Raw genomic sequence first — 19,994 nt, forward strand, 5'->3', positions numbered from 1 at the left:
ACTGTTTCCAAACAATAACATTTTAATTGTAAATAAGTTTTATTTTAATGGAGTGTAAAGACCAAACTAAGTAAACTTGATTTAGTTAATTAAGTAACTATTTTAGTTGTGCTTTATACATATATAGCAAATAAATGTCCATATTTATGGAATAATATTTTTATATTTTATTGCTCATTTACCTGTCTGGATGTTCCCAAACCACCTGGAACACACTAAGTAGGAATGTCTCATTGCGGAAGGCCCTGGTCACACACTCCTTGTAGATCCTGAATTCTGCAGCTGTGATGGCCTCTCCCTCTGGAATCTGGGACAGGTTGAATTTGAACTCTTTATGGTATCTTCTCTGTGGAGACAGCTCTCTGTCATTTTCCACTGTCCAAAGACAAACACAAAAGGACAATGATATGTTTTAGTGTGCTTGACGAACTACAATTGATGTATAATTTGCATTTCTGTATACTCTGGGTCACTCAGACTATACAGTGGCAAGTTGTGAAACCTCTGAAAATATCTGGATTGCTGCACTGTTTGATCATAAAATGTGGTTTTGATCTTCATCTAAGTCACAGTTAAAGACAAATACAATCTGACTTAACTAAGAACACACAAACTGTTTGCTTTTCAAAATTTGGAAAATTTGAGTGATCATAGACAAGGCAGGCTGAACCTCTATGTTACAATTTCTACAATTAAATTGATAATTCAAGCCAATTAAAGAGATAAGATTGAAAGTGTGGGTTGCATAGACTCTGGCACACACTGGCAAATACGTTCTTCTCAAGAGAAGTTAGTGTGAACCATGCCTCAAATCCAAAAAGCTATTGTGGACAAAAACCACATTACAGTGACACACAAAGCTGGAAAAGGCTAAGAAAGTATTGCACAATACATTGGTAAAGATATCCTGTCTGAAAATAAAAAAAGAAATACCTAAAAACATAAATACATCAATGAATCAATCATATGGGCAATCCTGAAAATAATGAGAGCAAATTCCAGAAAATTCTACACATTATTTGTTCACACTATCAGAAAAAAGCATTGCATAAGAATAGTGTTCATGAAAATACAACATAAAGCCAGATACATAACCACTGCTGTCTAAAAAAAAATATTGAGACATGTCTCATGCTTGCCCAAGATTCCACAATGGTTCTCGGAAAATGTTCTGTGCACATTTGAGGCACAAAAATGCACAATGCTTTGTTTCGAGCAAAAAGGGCAGTGCACACCAACATTAAAACCTCTTCCCAACTGTAAAGCATGGTGGAAGGAGCATCATGGTTTCACACTGCTTTGCTGCCTAAGGGTCTTAGCACTTCACAGTCATTAAAAGAACAATTCTAAAGTTTAGAAATACATTTTACAGGAGAATGTCAGGACAAACCATGACATGAAGAGAAACTAGGTAATGCAATAAATCAAATGAAGCAAAACACACAAAAATAAGAAAATATGTGAATCCTGACCTAAAGCCAATTGAGATGCTATGCCATAACCTAAATAGGGCTGAGTTATCAAGACAACCTGACAATACTGATAATCAGAAATAGATATGTGGGAAGGAAACTGGAATGGTCCAAAACTGGTCAATAGACTAATAAGCAGGTACAGAAAACATTTGGTGGAAATTTTGCTGCTATAGAGAAATCTACAAGTTAGGGTTTAGTGGTTCACACAATTGCTCCACCCTTCACTGAGAATGATTGCTGCATTAATGATTAATGTATTCATTAAGATGACTTAATATGAAAAGTGTGTTATTAGTTGCATCAGACTGTGTTGGGAGTAAATTAATACCAGACCACATTTTATGAGTAATCAATAGAGACATACAGATATTTTCAAAGAGTTCAACTTTTTAACTTTTTTTGTCACTGTAGTATAGTACTATATTTTCCATAGCCCCTAAACAAACTGCCATTATAAACTTTCATTCTTTGCATCTCTTGCAGTGCATCTGTGCAGACAAACTCAAGTCTTGTACTGTGTGTGTAAACATTTGCTACATACTGCTATTTACATACTGCTATTTAGATGCAAAAGCACAATGTGAAAAAAAGACTTGGACCAAATATTTTTTTAACAATACTAATATAATACTATAATAAAAATAATAACTAGATAAATTAAAGTAGGACACAATATAAGTGAAAGACCTACCTGGTAACATGATGTCTTTTAACAGTGTACATTTGCCTACTCACAAAGAAATTATCAGTCTATGATTTTAATAGTATGTTTATTTGAACAGTGAAAGACAGAATAATAACAAAAAAATCCAGAAAAATGCATTTCAAAAAAGTTATAAATTGATTTGCAAGTATTTGACCCCAAAACATGGCTTGGTACTTTATGGCAAAAATACTTAATGGGAATAACAGAGTTCAGATGTTTCTTGTAGTTGGCCACCAGGTTTGCACACATCTCAGGAGGGATTTAGTCCCACTCCTCTTTGCAGATTCTCTCTAAGTCATTAAGGTTCCGAGGCTGATGTTTGGCAACTCAAACCTTCAGCTCCCTACACAGATTATCTATGGAATTAAGGTCTGGAGACTGGCTAGGCCACTCCAGGACCTTAATATGCTTCTTCTAGAGACACCCATTTGTTGCCTTGGCCGTGTGTTCTGGGTCATTGTCATTGACCCATTTTCAATGCCCGGGCTAAGGGAAGGAGGTTCTCGCCCCGTCTATCGTCCCTTTGATGCGGTGCAGTTGTCCTGTCCCCTTAGGAGAAAAACACCCCCAAAGCATAATGTTTCCACCTCCATGTTTGACGGTGGGGATGGTGTTCTTGGGGATGGGTCATAGGTAGCATTCCTCCTCCTCCTCCAAACAAGAGCTTGATTTTCAGTTCTCCTCTGAATCATTCAGATGTTCATTGGCCAACTTCAGACAGACCTGTACATGTGCTTTCTTGACAAGGGGGGCCTTGCAGGCACTGCGTAGTGTGTTACCAATTGTTTTCTTGGTGACTATGGTCCCAGCTGCGTTGAGATCATTGACAAGATCCTCCCGTGTTGTTCTGGGCTGATTCCTCACCGTTCTCATGATCATTGAAACTCCACGAGGTGAGATCTTGCATGGAGCCCCAGACCGAGGGAGACTGACAGTTATTTTGTTGTCACCTTTTCGCCAAGCTGCTTGGCAATGGTCTTGTATCCCATTCCAGCCTTATGTAGGTCCTACAATCTTGTCCCTGACATCCTTAGACAGCTCTGTGGTCTTGGCCATGGTGGAGAATCTGATTGATTGATTGCTTCAAGTGGACAGGTGTCTTTTATACAGGTAACAAACTGAGATTAACAAACTCCTAATCTCAGTGCGTTGCCTGTATAAAAGACACCTGGGAGCCAGAAATCTTGTTAATTGATAGGGAATCAAATACTTATTTTACTCATTAAAATGCAATCAATTCATAACTTTTTGGAAATGGGTTTTTCTGGACTGTTTTGTTGTTGTTATTCTGTCTCTTACTGTTCAAGTAAACCTACCATTAAAATTAGCAGGGGATCAAATATTGTTTTCCCTCACTGTACCTAAACATTATAAAGAGATGGTAAGCTATGTATGCTCAATAATGGCCTATAATTGACTGACCTAATGCACCCATATGGTCTATACATATGCATTTATATTACAGCACCACTTCACAGAGCGTCCAGATGTGCAGTGCATGTGCCGTAGTAATGATTCACTATTTCTGGTAGAATTCTAATTCTTTATTTATTCAAGCTGTTCCCACAGCAAAGAACATCATGGCAATTCATTTCTCCACAGTTTTAAGTGCTAGCAGCCACTCTTACAGAAAAAGGAAAATGGGGAAACTATGACCAGAGTGTGTTTTCTCATCAGACGACAGCTTTGTCATTCTGCCGTGCTGCTCTTCCCCCCACGTCACAGACAACCCTTCCTCTTGTTCCGACGAACAACCCATGGGCTGTATTTCTTGCCATAAGTACAAGTCCAGCCGGATGCCCCGCTTGTGGGCCCAGGGTGAAGTGTCCTGCGCTGATTGTATTTCCATGCTTCCCTAGGTGAGGAACACACACTTCCATCTAAGCCCTGCCTCCTTGTGAAGAGGAAAACAAAGTCGTGGAGTTAACTAAATCGTGGAGCAGAGGAATGAATTAGAGATCAACAAGGGTATTAGGGTAATGTAAAGACTACCCCTTTTTCTCTGTTTGGTGAATTACAGTAGCTCTCCAACATCACAAGGGAGCAACTTCTCTGATCTGTGGTCTTCCAACAGGGAGTTACACTCCTCTGCTGTCCTGACACATGCGTTACAAATTAAAAGAGAACCTCTTGAGAAAACCTCAAAGGGCCTAAGACGGATCCCTGAGGGACACCCTGTCCTTGTGCTACATATTCTGATCTAATTGACTGACTAACCTTGGAGAACCCACCTGCAAAGTACGAAATAGAGTACTGGCAACATCGAGTGGGATTTTTGACCTCTAGTGAGGCTTACTACCAAAAAAGAAGAGAAAGAAGAAGAGAGGGAGAATTTGCTTTAGTGCCGTTCCAGCTTCAGGGTTCACATGGCGATGGCTTAACACCAGGCCTTTTCTCACTCACAATATGTCTGAGTAATTCATACTGAAAGCAATTTTCAGAGGTCCCGTTTGTGATGTTTTTCCCATCAGCACATCAGGTTTGAACGTGGCTGTTTCACATGCTGCTGAGACTTCTTCATTAACAACTTCCACAGGTGGATCCAACAACAGTCAGTCTCTCAGTAGCAAAAACATCCGAGATGACAGATATATTAAAGGTCATAAGCACACAAGGGCCACTGGTCTAGAAATGACCTTGTTACTTTTGTCAAAAAACTAAAAGGGCGAGTGAAATCAGATTACCCTTGAGGGTATGGCAGAATATTTACTCTGCCAATGCCATTCATTTCATAAGTTTTCATTGCCTGTATTACTATTATGAAAGCGGAAATTTGCAAAGGTCTCAACTGCTCAGGAGTTATAATTGTGTCCTCTGCGAATGCCGTTCCCTTTTTGAGAGGATAATGGAAAAAAGGAGACTCACAAAATGATAGATTATACTTATATCAAGGACTTGGCATCAACAGTAAGAAACACAACCAAAACCACAGAGCCCATATGGTCTGATATGACTGATGTGGTTTTTCAGAGGACAGACCCAGAAAGGACCCACAACAATAACTTTGTGGTCACATACTAAACAAAAATGTGAAAGTGCAAAGGGTTGTTTGAGCAAGAGACGTTTAAGAGAGACAAAGTGGAAAGTCTTGAGTGGCTTTCATTGTGTTGGCGTTTTTCATCATCTTCACAGATACTTTTCTCCCACACATTAGCAGGAAAAGAGGACAGGGATGTGATGACAGATCCAGGAAAAGGGACATTTATTGAGAAAGGGCAAGCAAAATTAAATGAATATACAAATCTGTATACAGCAAGTATGCAATACCGCGTGGTAATGTGTTGTTCATATAAATGAATTATAATAATCTGACATTAATTGCTCAAATCTCTAATTGATTAATAACCAAAAGTTATTACTCCACCACCTGCATGTGACGTCATTGACAACAGTCCTATATATTGCTCATCCAGTGTCTTTCAAACAACAGAGGTGCAATGGAAACAATTTTGACTGGCTAGTTAATTTCTTCAATGCATTGCACTAAGGTGGTAAAGCAGCAAGTTAGGTTGTTTTATGGAAAACACACCCCAGAATGGAAGAAATGCAACATAAAACAACCCAATGGACAGTAAATAACTGAATTTAATTTGATTTCATTAAAATTAGATTTTTGTAAGTAACTTTTATTACAGTACAAAATAGTTGATAAATACAGCGAAGGAGTCTGGGATAAAGCTCTGCGTTGTTCTAATTAGGGCCTATTCTCTATTTCCACCTGTGTAACATCTGCTTCTTTCCTTCTGTGCTATTGTCATTAGCCCACACAGAACAAAATGGAGTGGGCTGTGACCTACAGAGAAGATATGAAAAGCCTTCAAAACACGCAGAAGACAGACAGAGAGAAATATATATGTACATACATATATATATATATATATATATATATATATATATATATATATATATATATATATATAGGCTATGAAGTGGCATACAGCTGCATGGGCTGGGCAGTCAGGCTTCAGTGTGGTCCGTGGTCAAATGCGAGTCGCACTTTAAATGTTTTCCATCACATCCCCTGAAGTAGTCCGGTGGTCATTTGCATTTGATTCGCTCACCACATCTTGACTTTTTCCTCTCTACCCACAACCACTAAGAAAAACAAAAGCTCATTTCCATTTTCCTCACCACATCCACTTCCTCCAAGACCAAAGGGGGCGCTACACTGATATAAATCCTACACATAATTTTAAACTATATTGCAGTGGTTTTGCTCTATGAACGGGAGATGCTAAATAAAACTTTGTGTAGGAGGAGTGACTTAGTTCTGTTTACTTCAAAGGAAAAATTTGCCCAAAAATTAAAATTTGGTGTTTTACTCACCCTACAGCTAAAATGCAATGGCAATGTAACAAGGGTCATGGGACGGTGACATGATCACTTAAATATTGATATAATTATGTTAATCAATTTTGCTAAACATGACTCTTTCTCCCTGTTATTCAAACATTTTATAAAAGCAATTTTGACAATAATTGTACTACATTTTTATCTACTGTGTAGACAATGTGTACAATACTGTATTATGTAGACTTACAATGTTTGCAAGTATCTGCTTAATACATGCAGTACTCTGGTGCAAAAAACAAGTCACTACCAACAAGTTTCTGTTTCTGTTAAGTATTAAGGCATAATTTATATCTAAAGCTTTTTAATTATTCTGCCGGATCCAAAATCTAGTCACCACAAACTTGTGAGAAAAAATGTTGGCCATACACAAAGCCTGCAATTACTTCCTGCATCTCTGTAGCACATGAAACATTGAGAACCAGATGATTTGAAAGCTGTCTCCTTCAGTTTAACCAATAAAAATGTGCTGTGAAGCCAGGCATGTGAAGAATCCATCTGTGTTTATGTAATTATCTTCAGAATCCCCGTTCACATTCTCTTCCCCCACAATCTAATTGTTCCAGCTTCTGTAATGAAAAGCTACCGCGACTTGCTTGTCATCTGTAAGACTGCACTTGTTTTTGATGCTCTTAAAAACGTAAATGATGCTTTAGAGCAATCAACCAAACCTACCAAAACTCCTGTAACCAAACATGCTATAACCCTGGGGTTATGAAGGCCTGCTCCAAAGCAGAGTTCACACTGCATTGAGGTTTCACAAGAATACAGTATCAAAAAAAGCAAGGTGTTTAGCAACAGACAACCAATCACAAAGTAACTTGTCTCTTATAAGTTAAATACTTAAGAATAAGATCTTCTGAAAGAAACTGAAATTAAAAGTAAAAACTGTAAAGGTAAAAATATGATGTAAACACTGTGTTTACCTTTAATTTTTCTGTCTTTGAATTTTGTGTTGCTGTATGTTTTGGGATGACTTAATCCCACCAATTTATGTGGTGTCATTTCCATAGATGGACAAGCAGACAGACTTATAGCCTTTTGAAGAAAATTTACAGCATTTTACCATTAAGAGAACATAAGTTGTTAGAAATGCCAGTAAATCAGTTCTAGCAGTTTGTTGGCAAGGGAAGCTGTAACTTTTCCAACATAGGCTCATTGGAAAAATGTGCCCCTACCTACATTTCTTGCAAAACTCCAAAACACTCACCTAAACATACAATTCACTGCAGTTTCCAGCTGAAATGAAAACTAGAGGCAGTTGGGGGTGAACTAGAACGTGCTCTCATGCTTGGTGGTTCAAAAAACGCATTATTTTTCACATAATTTACATTATTACAATAGCATTCTCCCCAGGCTGGCACAAATGGCTCGATTAGTTCTGGGTTTGATGAAGGTCCGCCTTCCGACAAACAAAATGTGTTGTGACTGGTTAGCGGTCCCACTGCGTTGCGATTGGTGAACAGCTTAGACGACATTTCAGTCCCGCCACGCCCCTTCCAAAACCAGCAAGTTCCGTGTACAACTGCGCAAACTACATTCAAGTGATTCTTACATTTTAAATACAGATATTTTTCTTACAAAAATACATCGGATCACCAAAGGAGGCTTTTACTTTTTTGGAATTACCAAATGTACCAAATAGTTTCGAGAAGTATCAAATGCTGTTAACAACAGAAAGATTGCCCTAGATTATTTACTAACCCTGAGTGATTTAAAAGCTTATTTATTTATTTATTTATTTATTTATTTATTTATTATTATATACAGTCAAGCCCAAAATTATTCATACCCCTGGCAAATTCTGACTTAAAGTTACTTTTATTCAACCAGCAATTTTTTTTTTTTTTTTTTTGATTAGAAATGACACAATTGCCTCCCAGAAGATAATAAGACTATGTATTTACATTTGAACAAAAAGTGGCATGTCCAAAATTATTCATAGCCTTCTCAATAATCAATAGAAAAGCCTTTATTGGCTATTACAGCAACCAAACGCTTCATTTAAGTGCTGACCAGCTTTTTGCATGTCTCCACTGGTATTTTTGCCCATTCATCTTTAGCGACCACTTTTGCTGTGTGTTTTGTGTCATTGTCATGCTGAGATGTCCACTGGTGCCCAAGGTCAAGTTTCTCTGCAGACTGCCTGATGTTGTTGTTGAGAATTTTGATGTATTGCTCCTTTTTCATGGTTTACTGTGATTAGGTTCCCTGGTCCACCGGCTGAAAAACACCCCAAAACATTAGGTTCCCACCACCATGTTTGACAGTGGGGATGGTGTTCTTAGGGTTGAAAGCTTCTCTTTTTTTACGCCAGATGAAGGCTACATCATTATGGCCAAACAATTCAATTTTTGTTTCATCTGACCATAAAACAGAGGACTAGAAGTCGTTTTCTTTGTCCAGATGAGCATTTGCAAAGGCCAAGCAGGCATTTGTGTGCCTTATCTGGAAAAGTGGTGTCCTCCTTGGTCTGCGTCCATGGAGCCCAGCGGTGTGCAGTGTCTGTTGGACTGTCTGCCTTGAGATGTTGCCACCAGCAGAGCCCAGATTCATCAGGATGGCCTTGGTGGTGATCCTTGGATTCTTTTTTACCACTCTCACTATCCTCCTGGCCAGCACAGTTGTCACTTTTGGCTTCCGACCACGCCCTCTGAGATTTTTCACAGTGTGGAACGTCTTGTATTTTTTAATAATACTTTGCACTTTAGCCACTGGAACTTCAAAAGATTTAGATATGGTCTTTCCTGACTTGTGAGCAGCCACAATGCGCAGCCGCAGGTCCTCAGTGAGCTACTTTGTCTTAGCCATGACTACAAACCAACAGCAGAGAGCTTCTGTTTTTCACCTGTTGAGTTGAATAAAACAGCTATTCCCATTGAATCAGGGTAATTAGGATGCTTTAGAACAGCTTGGACTATTTGGAATGGTATAGGACTTTGGATTTTCCCATAGACTGTGACAGTTTGCAAAGGGTATGAATAGTTTTGGACATGCCACTTTTGGTTTACATGCAAATAAATTTTCCACAATGATGCCTCTTTTACATCGTCTTATTATCTTTTGGGAGAAGCCTGTGTCATTTCCGGTCAAAAAAACTTGCTGGTTGAATAAAAGTAACTTTAAGTCAGAATTTGCCAGGGGTATGAATAATTTCAGGCTTGACTGTATATATATATTTTTGTCTTGTATTTGCTTTGGTTAGGTTTAGGGTAGGATTTAGTGTAGGGGGCATGCTATTTTGGAAAAAGTGAGATTTTGATGTGTTTTGGAGGAAAATTAATATGAGTTTTACCAACAGTGCCTTGAAATGTGAAGAAGCAGGGGAATATAATCTTACCACAAGCAGCGATTCTCCTTATTTGGGTAGATGATGAACATGGTAAAGCATTTAAAGGTAATTTCTGATGATTGCCATCACATAGTTTACCGACATTTTGCTAATGATGTGTAAATGATATCTTAACAGTAGGGAGATGAAAAACTGTTGTTTGTGTGAACAGCAGATGTGGTGTGAACAGAAGTGCAATTTAATTGCGATTTACTGGGTTTAATGTGTGAAAGTCACTAATGAAACAGATAAAACAACTTGTCAAATGTTTTAATCTCAGAAATATGCAAATACAAATGTCAGCACCAGGTACTTAACATCATACTCTAGTCCAGGGTACTAGAGCAAATTTGTACCGTCTTAAAAAATATTGCTTTCATTCTAACATATGTAGAATTTGTATATATACACATTTGTATATGTACAGGTTAGGATTAACATAAGGGTATATACAGATATGGAACTAAAGATATAATGTACATATAGTAAATTTAAATCTTTAGGACTTTGGATTTGATTTCCACTACATAACTCTTTGAGTTTGTCTTTGTTTGTTTTTTCTTAAACTATATATCAAGCATTTATGTAAAACGTCTCATTTGACATTAATAGATGTTATGTTGAATAAAGTTTAATAAATACAGCAAAGCAAGTTAATGTACCTGTAAACACTGCTGTTCTCAGCACACAACTTTGCGATGATGCTTGTGAAACCTAACTGAAACAATGGTTTTGGGAAATACAAAATTGTTGAACTACTGTATGTTGTTAACAGTGGAACAGTTTGCTAACAATGCTTTTGGAAAACACACCCCTAGATTATTTACTAACCCTGAGTGGGAAATGAGGAACAATATAACAAATTCCCAGGACTAACACTACGTTAATAAAATTCCAGTAGTCTAGTTTAAAATTAGTTACTGCATATAGACAAAAGGCCCGGGGGTTCAGGGGGTTTTATATTCGGGAAGCTGGAAGATGGCAGGGGTTTGACACAGCATTCCCTGGGTATTTCCTACAACCATGATCTAAGTCTCTGACCCACGCAAGGCATCAAAGGCACAACTACAGGAGTCAGAGCTCTGAGCAGAGGTCAGCAAGAGGTGCAATAGTTTATGGCAAACCATACACAACACGGTCATAAAGATCCATCGTTTGGTGTGAACAGTAGGAAAGAGATCTTTTAATTCTAATCATACAGTGTTATAAACGTACTAGATTTTACGTTAAAGGCAATGATGATCTTGAAAGTGGTTTATGAAGGAACATAAAGCATATATTGTATTTCATGTTCCATGCAAATACAAATCTTCTAACTGATAATAGTTCATTAGGATCATTAAACGGCTCTTTGAAATACTTGATTATGATTGGTCAGTGGTATAACTGACTGTTGTCCCAAGCAAGTCATTTCCTGCATAGCTGTGCTTGTTTCATGTCTCTCAAATCACTTCACATACTCTTTATTCTCACATAATAAAATAATTTACACTCAAATCAATATTCCATGTCCATTTGTTATCTTTATTATTATTATTTTTTTTTTTGGAAAGTTGCCTTGTAATATTTTTTCTGCTTCACATTAGGGACTGCCGGTTTATTTTGCATTAAATCACCCTGTCAGTTTTATTTTGTGGTACTGACCTTTAGGAAACTATTTTTATAGAATGTTGTAACAAATCTTTATTGGACTGATGTGACATTTCATACAGGAAGAAATGAAATCTGTCTGCGTTGCTCTGTATTTGCTTATTGGATACTTACAGAATAGCAGTAATTTGTGATAATTGCGACTGTTAAAAGATGTATGATGTTTTTCAATCTCTTCATCTCTGTAACCAATGCCAACTATCTGAAGCGAATCATCTCAATGGTGAATGGCCGCAGTCAGATGACCATACCTGTGTGTCAGTAAAAGAATTATACTGAACAGAGAGGAATTTTGTGTGTGTGTTTTCATCAGTTCAGGCACAAAGTCAGGTTAACTTGCTTTGTGTAGGAGAATGTGTACTTTAGGTTCTGTATATGTGTGGGGCAACAGGCTAATAGACATTACAAGAGTCAGCTGTTCTGTCTTTAACAGGCGTAAAACAAATCCATTTTCACTTGAGTGCCGACACAAGCCAACGACCTGTCAACAAATATTATAACGTCTTTTTGTATAAGGAGGAAATTCCATAAAATGGAGGAAATGGTCTGGAAAATAAACATTCCCATTCTTTCCTTCTTTTCGGCATATAGAAACATTAATAACGGCATAATCCATGAGAACAGCTGACAAAACATTTTGGGATAGACTAATGGTACTTTGTGCTTTGGCAACCACACAAAAGAGACATGCGAACAGTGTTACTAGAGCGCAGGCCTCAACACTCACAGACTAGGAATGACACAACAAAGATGCTTGGACTTATTTTCTTAGAGTCAAATATGTTATCAAAAACATAAACAAACTGTCCAGTTTTGAGTTTTAGAAAAACTAAGCAACTCTTTTTTAAGAAAATTACATGATAATGAAAAACTGTATTGCCATCAATCACATTTTTATTTTATTATCTTAAGAATAGGCTGTAGTAGAAAATTAGTTTTATTACAATATTATTCTTTGCTAAAATATGGTTGTTATAATACCAAAATTCTTGATGCCAATTTTGATTCCAAAGCAAAAAGTAATAATAGGCTTTTCAGTGTAAATAAAAAAATTCAAACAATCATTAAACTGTTTATGAACTGCTTATGTAAACACTCGCTATTGGACTTACATTTTGTCATATTTTTGTGTTTATTTGAGCAGTTAGGTGCTCATCGGGTCATATTATATGAGGAGATACCAACCTCTGTATCTCTAATATTGAAGAAAGGTCAAGAAAGTGTTTAGGAGACAGAGGGATTCATAAATCAAACATATTATAGCCTTCCCTGTTGAAAAAACAGCATATGCTGGTTAGGTATGTTTTGAAGCATAGTTGCTGATTTGAGCTAGTTTAACACACAAGCTGGTCCTTAGTTAGTCCTTACACACTTAAAAATAAAGGTGCTTCAAAAGGTTCTTCAAGCGAAGAGCCATTTTTGCTTCCACAAAGAACCATTCAGTCAAAGGTTCTTTAAAGAACCATTTCTTGCTTACCTTTTATAATCTGAAGAACCTTATTTGCCACAAGGAACCTTTTGTGAAACAGAAAGGTTCTTTAGATGTTAAAGGTTCTTTATGGAACCATTTAGACAAAAAGGTTCTTCTATGGCATGAAACCTTTATTTTTAAAAGTGTATATGGTCATGAATTGTTTAAGCTGGTCCTAAACTGGTTATCTCCTGCTAAGGACCAGCTCAGGACCAACTAAGGACCAGCTTAACCCAGCTCAAACCAGCTGCCATCCTTCAAAACATACCTAACTTTTTTTTTTTTTTTTTTTTTTTTCAAAAGGGATAATGTCAGTTAATCGCTTTTGGAGTTGTACAACAACTAATCACTGTTTGAAGACCATAAAGAGCAAGTTGTGACAGAAAACAGAATATTACCTGTCGCAAAATTACCTGTTCGTGCCTTCTCTAATAAATCAGCTATTTTTAGTTGTAAAGTTAAATGGAGAACCCATTGAAGGATGCTAGCTTATTAATAAGTAATTTCCTCACAAGAGCAGTTTAGAGTATTGAAGCCTTTAGCTCTGTTATATTTTCCTTATGCATGTTCCACTATGTCTCAGTGCTTGCTGAAAGAAAGTTGCACGTCAGACAGCATGCAAATACTGAATTGAGTTATTTTTCACAGCTTTAACGCACAATTCACCCCAAAATTAAAATTCTGTCATCGTTTAGTCACTCTCAACTGCTGAACACAGAAAAAGAAGGCATTCTGAAGAATATGAGCAACCAAACAATTGCTGGTCCCGATTGATTTCCATAGTATTTTTGTCCATACTGCAGCAATCCATTCCAAAAAGCTTAGTCTACTCTGACTGGTCAGCTGATACAGTCTGATGTGACTGATCAACAGTTCAGATTGTCAAAAAAGCTAAGCTGTAAACAGTATTATATCTATTGTTACTATGGTGTTGGTATTGAAAGTCTATGCCAGGGGTTTCCAAGCTCAGTCCTGGAGGGCCGGTGTCTTGAGGAGTTTAGCTCCAACTTGCCACAAAACAACTGCCTGAAAGTTTCTAGTATACCTAGTAAGACCTTAAATAACTGGTTCAGGTGTGTTTAATTAGGGTTCGAGATAAACTCTGCAGGACACTCAACCTCCAGGACAGAGTTTAGAGACCCCTGGTCTATGCAATTTTTTTGGCGCTTCCAGCAAAAAACAACAACATCTACTTGACATAACGAAATCACTTTTGACCCTTTGCCAGGAGTTTGACTGACAGGCAATTTGACCATTTATAATGCCAAACCTAACATTTTGTCCGACAAACAATCCAGATTGATAGATTAATGTTGGTGGATTTGAAAAATGGTGTGTATTGACAACTTCCCTTGGTCGAAACAAGATATCTTCTGATGTTCATTCACATTTATTTTGAGCTAAAACTAGTAAAGAGGAATAGATGATCAGTGTATGTGCTGCTTGAACTGGAATGCTACAGCAATCTGTCACGACACATTAAAAAGCCACAAAATGGTCTTTATTGTTTGAATTTCTTAAATAAATTTCAAAATTTGAACGACTGCTCTGTATTGTCTGGCTACCTACACAAACTACAGTACAAACCAGTTTAAACAGTATAGGAAAAAATTCAACAAATGGAAATTTTTTGGTTTTTACTTTAAGCTGGTATACCGTCCACCCCTTTATAAGGTTTGAAACTTTACGGGACCATTTCTAGCCATAGTGCCACCCCAGGTGGTGTTTTTTTCATCACTTAGGGGGTCGAAATGGCAAATGTGGTACCTATTTGGTCTTGATATACCTCTGGTGTGTATTTTGAGGTGTCTCCCACAACTGTGTCTACCTGTGTGTCTATGTCTGTGTGAGTATGCCAGGCAGAGAGACCTGTTAGAACCATCTGTGTGTGCTGCAGCAGGTGTGTGTGAGCTCAGGGCTGGCTAGAAACACAGATTTAGAGGAGGAAGTCTGTGTCAGACAGCAGAGATGGATCTCCCCTAAGGGATCTGATAAATAAGGAAAAAATATCTTTGAAAAAGGAAACGCAGCTGTTTCCAAAGAAGAAGTCAAAATATTGGTGGCTTGCATTCCACAGCAGCAAGTACAACATCCAAAGCCTTTCTCTCTCTATCGTTGTGTGTATTCTCTGCCATCCACTTCCATAGGCTTCTTCCTCCTGGAAACTCTAGGACATGTTCTAAGTGTAAATGCCAACCAATACCATTAATCAATCATATTAATACCAATCCAGCATCTTATAAACACTACAGTATAGCTCTATACTGTCAATGGCTCTTAATTTCCCCACCTGTGATAGATCAATGTATATCTTTGTATGTTTCACAAGGTTAACACATCAACCAACATCCAACTTGTTTTTTTTTTGCACTTAGTCTGATTGTTATTAAAAGTTAAAACAATGTAACCTCTCTGGGTGACTAATTCAGCACACCACGAGACACTTCATTGTGCTACTGACCATTAAATGAACACATATTCATTGCTGTCTGAAGAAAACAGTGAAGCCATAAATCTAGAGCGCTCGCACATTTCCTATTCACTTGTGGAGGGCACTGGGTGACATTCCGCCCCGTGTTTGTACTATACGAGTGAGAGATCGGTTTCTTACAGAATTGGGTTGATTTGTTTAAAAACACAGGCACTAAATCATTTCCATGACATTAAGTTCTTTTAATAGTTTTTTTAACATCTGAATTCTTCCACTGATGTGGATGGAACACCTTTATAATATATGTAACAGACCAGTGGCATGCAATAGTGTTGTGGAATGAGAAAGCTATCTTAGATGTATATGACTTTTTTCTTTCAGATGAATAAAATCAGAGCTATATTAATAAATGTGTTGGCTCCTCTGAGCTTTTTAATGGCAATGAATGGGGTTTAAAAAAAATTGAAGCTCAAAAAACTATGCCCATACATCATAAAAAGTGATCCACAAGGCTCTGGTGGGTTAATGAAGGCCTTCTGAAATGAATCAATTAGTTTGCGTGAAAATATTCTTATTTAAAACTTTATAAACTGTAATCTCTAGCTTTCGCTAACTGTTGTACACTTAATCAGTGACGGAAAAATCTGAAGGCCGTCCAGTATTGCCAGGTTCACGGTTTTCCCGCACGATTGGGCTATTTTGTAAATGCTGTAGCAGGAAAAATTACAGAGCCGCGGGTTGCGTTTTTTTTGGACAACTTTTATAATGTACAGCAGCCTCCTTAAGTTTGTCTATAGACAAATCAAAATGAAAATAGACCCTTTTATTAATGTGTATTATACTTGGAATGAATACTCAGCAACCAAAGAACGGAAAGACGGATGTCACATACTATTAGAGGGCTTTCACACAGCAGAAATAAACACAACAACAGCCAGTCAAAGATTGTCGCTTGTAGTCTACATGTTCTGCGTGTCTCGTTTTAAATAAATGGCACAGTTTCATCTACTACACAAACTCAAACACACATGAAGATGTTATTTGTAAGGAATATCATTCAAGATATTTTTTCATCTATGTTTTTATATTAAACACAAGGTTTTGTCGTGCAGCGTCCTATTTCATTAAAATGTAATGTTTTGTAGTAAATTATTTGTTATATAGGCAATTATCCATATATTTTAAGATTGAAAAATTGTTAAACATTTTTTAATCTATTAAATTTTACACTTTTTTTTATGATACATTTGTATTAAGTAATACAAAATAAATAAAATGGAAAACAGAATTTAGTGAAAAATAAATATTAAAAGGCTCTAAATTAGAAGGTGGCTTAAAAGACTTTAATTTACTTTTCAAGTATACATCTAATTTAATTTTAATTTAATTCAATAAATAATTCAGTTATACGTTCATTCTCAGGGTCTAACAAACAAGTAGAAAACATTTCCTTTCATATTAATGGTAAATTAATATTTTGATAAATATAGTATGATATGGAAAAAAATATTGTCCTAATATTTGTGGCCATATCACCCATACATCTTAAAATTTATCATGAAAAGTACAAAAAATTCAAATGAAAATGAGGAAAAGAAAATTACAATAAAATGCGGATTGAATATTTAAAAATGCACATACATAGCCTAAACAAGTCTTGCTAAAATGAAAAACACAGTATAAATAAAATATGTTTAATATAATAAAATTATGTTTATTTTAATGTTTATTTTAAAGTGTATTAATGGAATGAACCAGTTGTCAACTGTGCTTGGATGTGGCAAAAATTGGGCTAGTTTTCATTCTTTTTGGGCGGGTTTTGAGTAAGCTTTGGGCTGGAATTTTTTCTGAGACCTGGCAACCCTGAGACCGTCTGTCACTTTGACAGATTACACTAAGCGTGATCTATTGTAATTTGTAGCTGTAATTCCCACCCCTGTCCCGTTTTGTGGTGAGTGCGCTCCAGCGTTGCAGTAAAGCACGGGATTCAGAACAAAAGTGAAACTGTGGCCAATCTTTTGCTATGCGTTTGATTACACACATGCGAGTAGGCCTACCCAGTTTAAGCTACAGCGATCTATCAAACCACATTAAAGAGTGCCAAAACAGTATTTATTACTTGGATTTGCTAATGACATGGACAGAATTTGAAATCTGAGACTTTTCATACTGAAAGTGAAAAAGCACAGAGCTTAGCCTATTGCGATTTATAGGATAGCAGGCGCACTATGTACTGTTTATTCATCAACTGAAAAAAGCATAGGCCAAAAGATTGATTGGGATTTAAGAATTAATATAATTTTTTTAAATTGAGAAATAGATTTTTTTGCCCCAGCCCTAGCATGTTTTTTTTATTTTTTTAGTGGCCTCTGCTGTCACTGCGGGGTGTGGTGTTAAACATGAAAAGTGACACAGCCTCTGTTCATATGTTCTCTTCATAAATAAATGCATAAGCCTACAGTCTTCTCACCCTGTAGGTTCATGATTAAAAAAATGACGGACAATGTTAAAGTCTAACGCAACCTCTGCGTAGGACTTAGGTATAGCGTGAGCTCCGGTGAGAAATGACAAATACTTAAGCGCAGAGGAGAGCAAAACAAAACACCGGTCACGAATTACAAAAAGAGGATTTGTAAAGAAAATGTAGGAGGATGACTTGATATAAGCCAAGAGTAAACTGCTTTCCTTTGCTGTAAACAAAAGTTGGTTCTCACAAGACTAGCATATTCTCACCAGAGCTTACACTTCGCCTACATCCTACGTCATCCACTGGAACACCACACTCTCATGAATGCGCATATGACAGTTAGCGGAAGCTAGAGATTACGCTTATTCTTATTCTTTTTAATCCTTTTGTAATTATCCTTTTGTAATGCTGTAATTATTTAATTACCCTGACTAATATCATTCTATTTCAAAACATTGTGTGGTAACAAATGCCGCATACCTGTAGGTCTAAACCAAGTGGTGACTGTTCAGCTGTGACCTCATCTGGGGGTCAAAAGTTAACCCAAGAGGATTGGCAGGGAGGTCACGCTTTGCTGTCCACACATCTCTAACTTTGCGCATGAGCCTTTCACTTTCAAGCAGAGTCTTGGTTGAAGTTTTGGCTTCAAGAGTGTTTGACGTCAGGCCATGAGCACGCTATAGAGAAAAATACCACACTTGGCTCAGAGGAATAAGCAGGGGGTGGCGGTGTGGTCCCTTTTTTCTACTGTGGGTAATTACTCAGATGTTGACGTGAGACTTCTAATGGGCTACATGGATGTGCTCCATCCAACAAGTGATTTATCGTGCAATCAGATGTTGGCTTTGTGGTATCTTCTCACATCAGTTTAACAAACGCCCTCTTATCTGACAGATTCACAGCCCAGAGGCAATGGCACGACAAGTTTTATTGTCCTGAGATCTTTATGTATTCTTCATTCAATATGATCCCTGATAACACGAGATGCTTCAGTCAAAGAAAGCAGCTACCTGCAGAGAACGGCACATTCCTGAGAAGTGATCGCAGGAACCGGCGGCCGTGAGGGCATGTCTGACGGCTATGGCGTGAGACGCATAGATAGCATCGAGACTTCACAGCTAAGACTGAAGCTAAGAGGACGTTCCCTGAAAGAAGCTTATCTTCTGACCTCACGATCATCAACTTCAGCGTGTCTGTTTAACTGAGATTAAAACTCGCATTCCTTGTCAGATAATCACTGTCCAAAAATGTTTAGTTCAGAGAACGAGGGGATCTGGCCCCAGGCTAAGGGAGAAAAACAACAAAAGCCATTTTGTTCATTAAAACAAAAAATGCAACCAATCTTGAATTTAAGAAACCATGTCCACAAAGGCTCAAAAAAGCAGTGCTTAATAGAGAAGTTTTGCAAGTATACCCTTCTTAGCCTGTAAGTAAATAAACCTGATTCAGGGACCCTGTTTACTTTAGTAATACACATTCCCACATGTTATCTGAAAAAAGAAGTCTTTGTAATCTTGACTCAAAACATTTTCAGCTAATGTCATATTCCTCAGTGACCACTTTTCAATTCACTGTTGATATAATCAGGTACCATATTTCATAAATATTCTGGTTGTTTGTGTTTGTTTTTTCTCAAAAATTCACATTACAAAGGTAAGATTTAGAGTTTTCGTCATTGAGTTCTACACAAAACCTCAGCTCTTGTATGCTTGTTTGCTAAGGATGCCAACATATGCTTGTGCCTCTATATACATTTCCGCAAAACTGAAAAAAACGTACCTATATGTATGAATCACTGCAGTTTCCAGTTCTCTGATGACTTTTATTCATTTTCACACACAGTTTTCAATAATAAAGCCTAATTTTCACACACTTGCTTTCAGAATATTATGTTATGAGTACAAAACAATTTTAACATCCTTCGCGATTTGAAAACTGATACTTTTAACGTCGTTGTCACCTATACAGCTTCATATGCATACGTTTTCTAATTTACAAGGGTTGGTCGGTAGATCACGCGATATGGTGTTGCACTTGAGTGACGAAGAGCTCCGATACGAACCCCGTAAAATTACGGTTCGACAAAACAACTCAAAGTTAAAATAGCATGGCT

General features: G+C 37.2%; 1 protein-coding gene across 4 annotated transcripts in view; it reads right to left on the reverse strand.

Annotated features, from left to right (window-relative positions):
• The window catches only part of bmp6 (bone morphogenetic protein 6), a 57,545-nt gene that overhangs the window by 26,590 nt on the left and 10,961 nt on the right, over positions 1 to 19,994 (reverse strand). For all 4 annotated transcript variants that reach the window (XM_073830413.1, XM_073830412.1, XM_073830411.1 and 1 more), the window contains exon 2: positions 183 to 375. In XM_073830413.1, coding sequence (XP_073686514.1) covers positions 183 to 375 — 193 coding nt within the window. The remainder of the gene's footprint in view (positions 1 to 182; positions 376 to 19,994) is intronic.

The sequence above is a fragment of the Garra rufa genome, chromosome 24, assembly GCF_049309525.1.
Source record: "Garra rufa chromosome 24, GarRuf1.0, whole genome shotgun sequence".
Taxonomy (NCBI): Eukaryota; Metazoa; Chordata; class Actinopteri; order Cypriniformes; family Cyprinidae; genus Garra; species Garra rufa.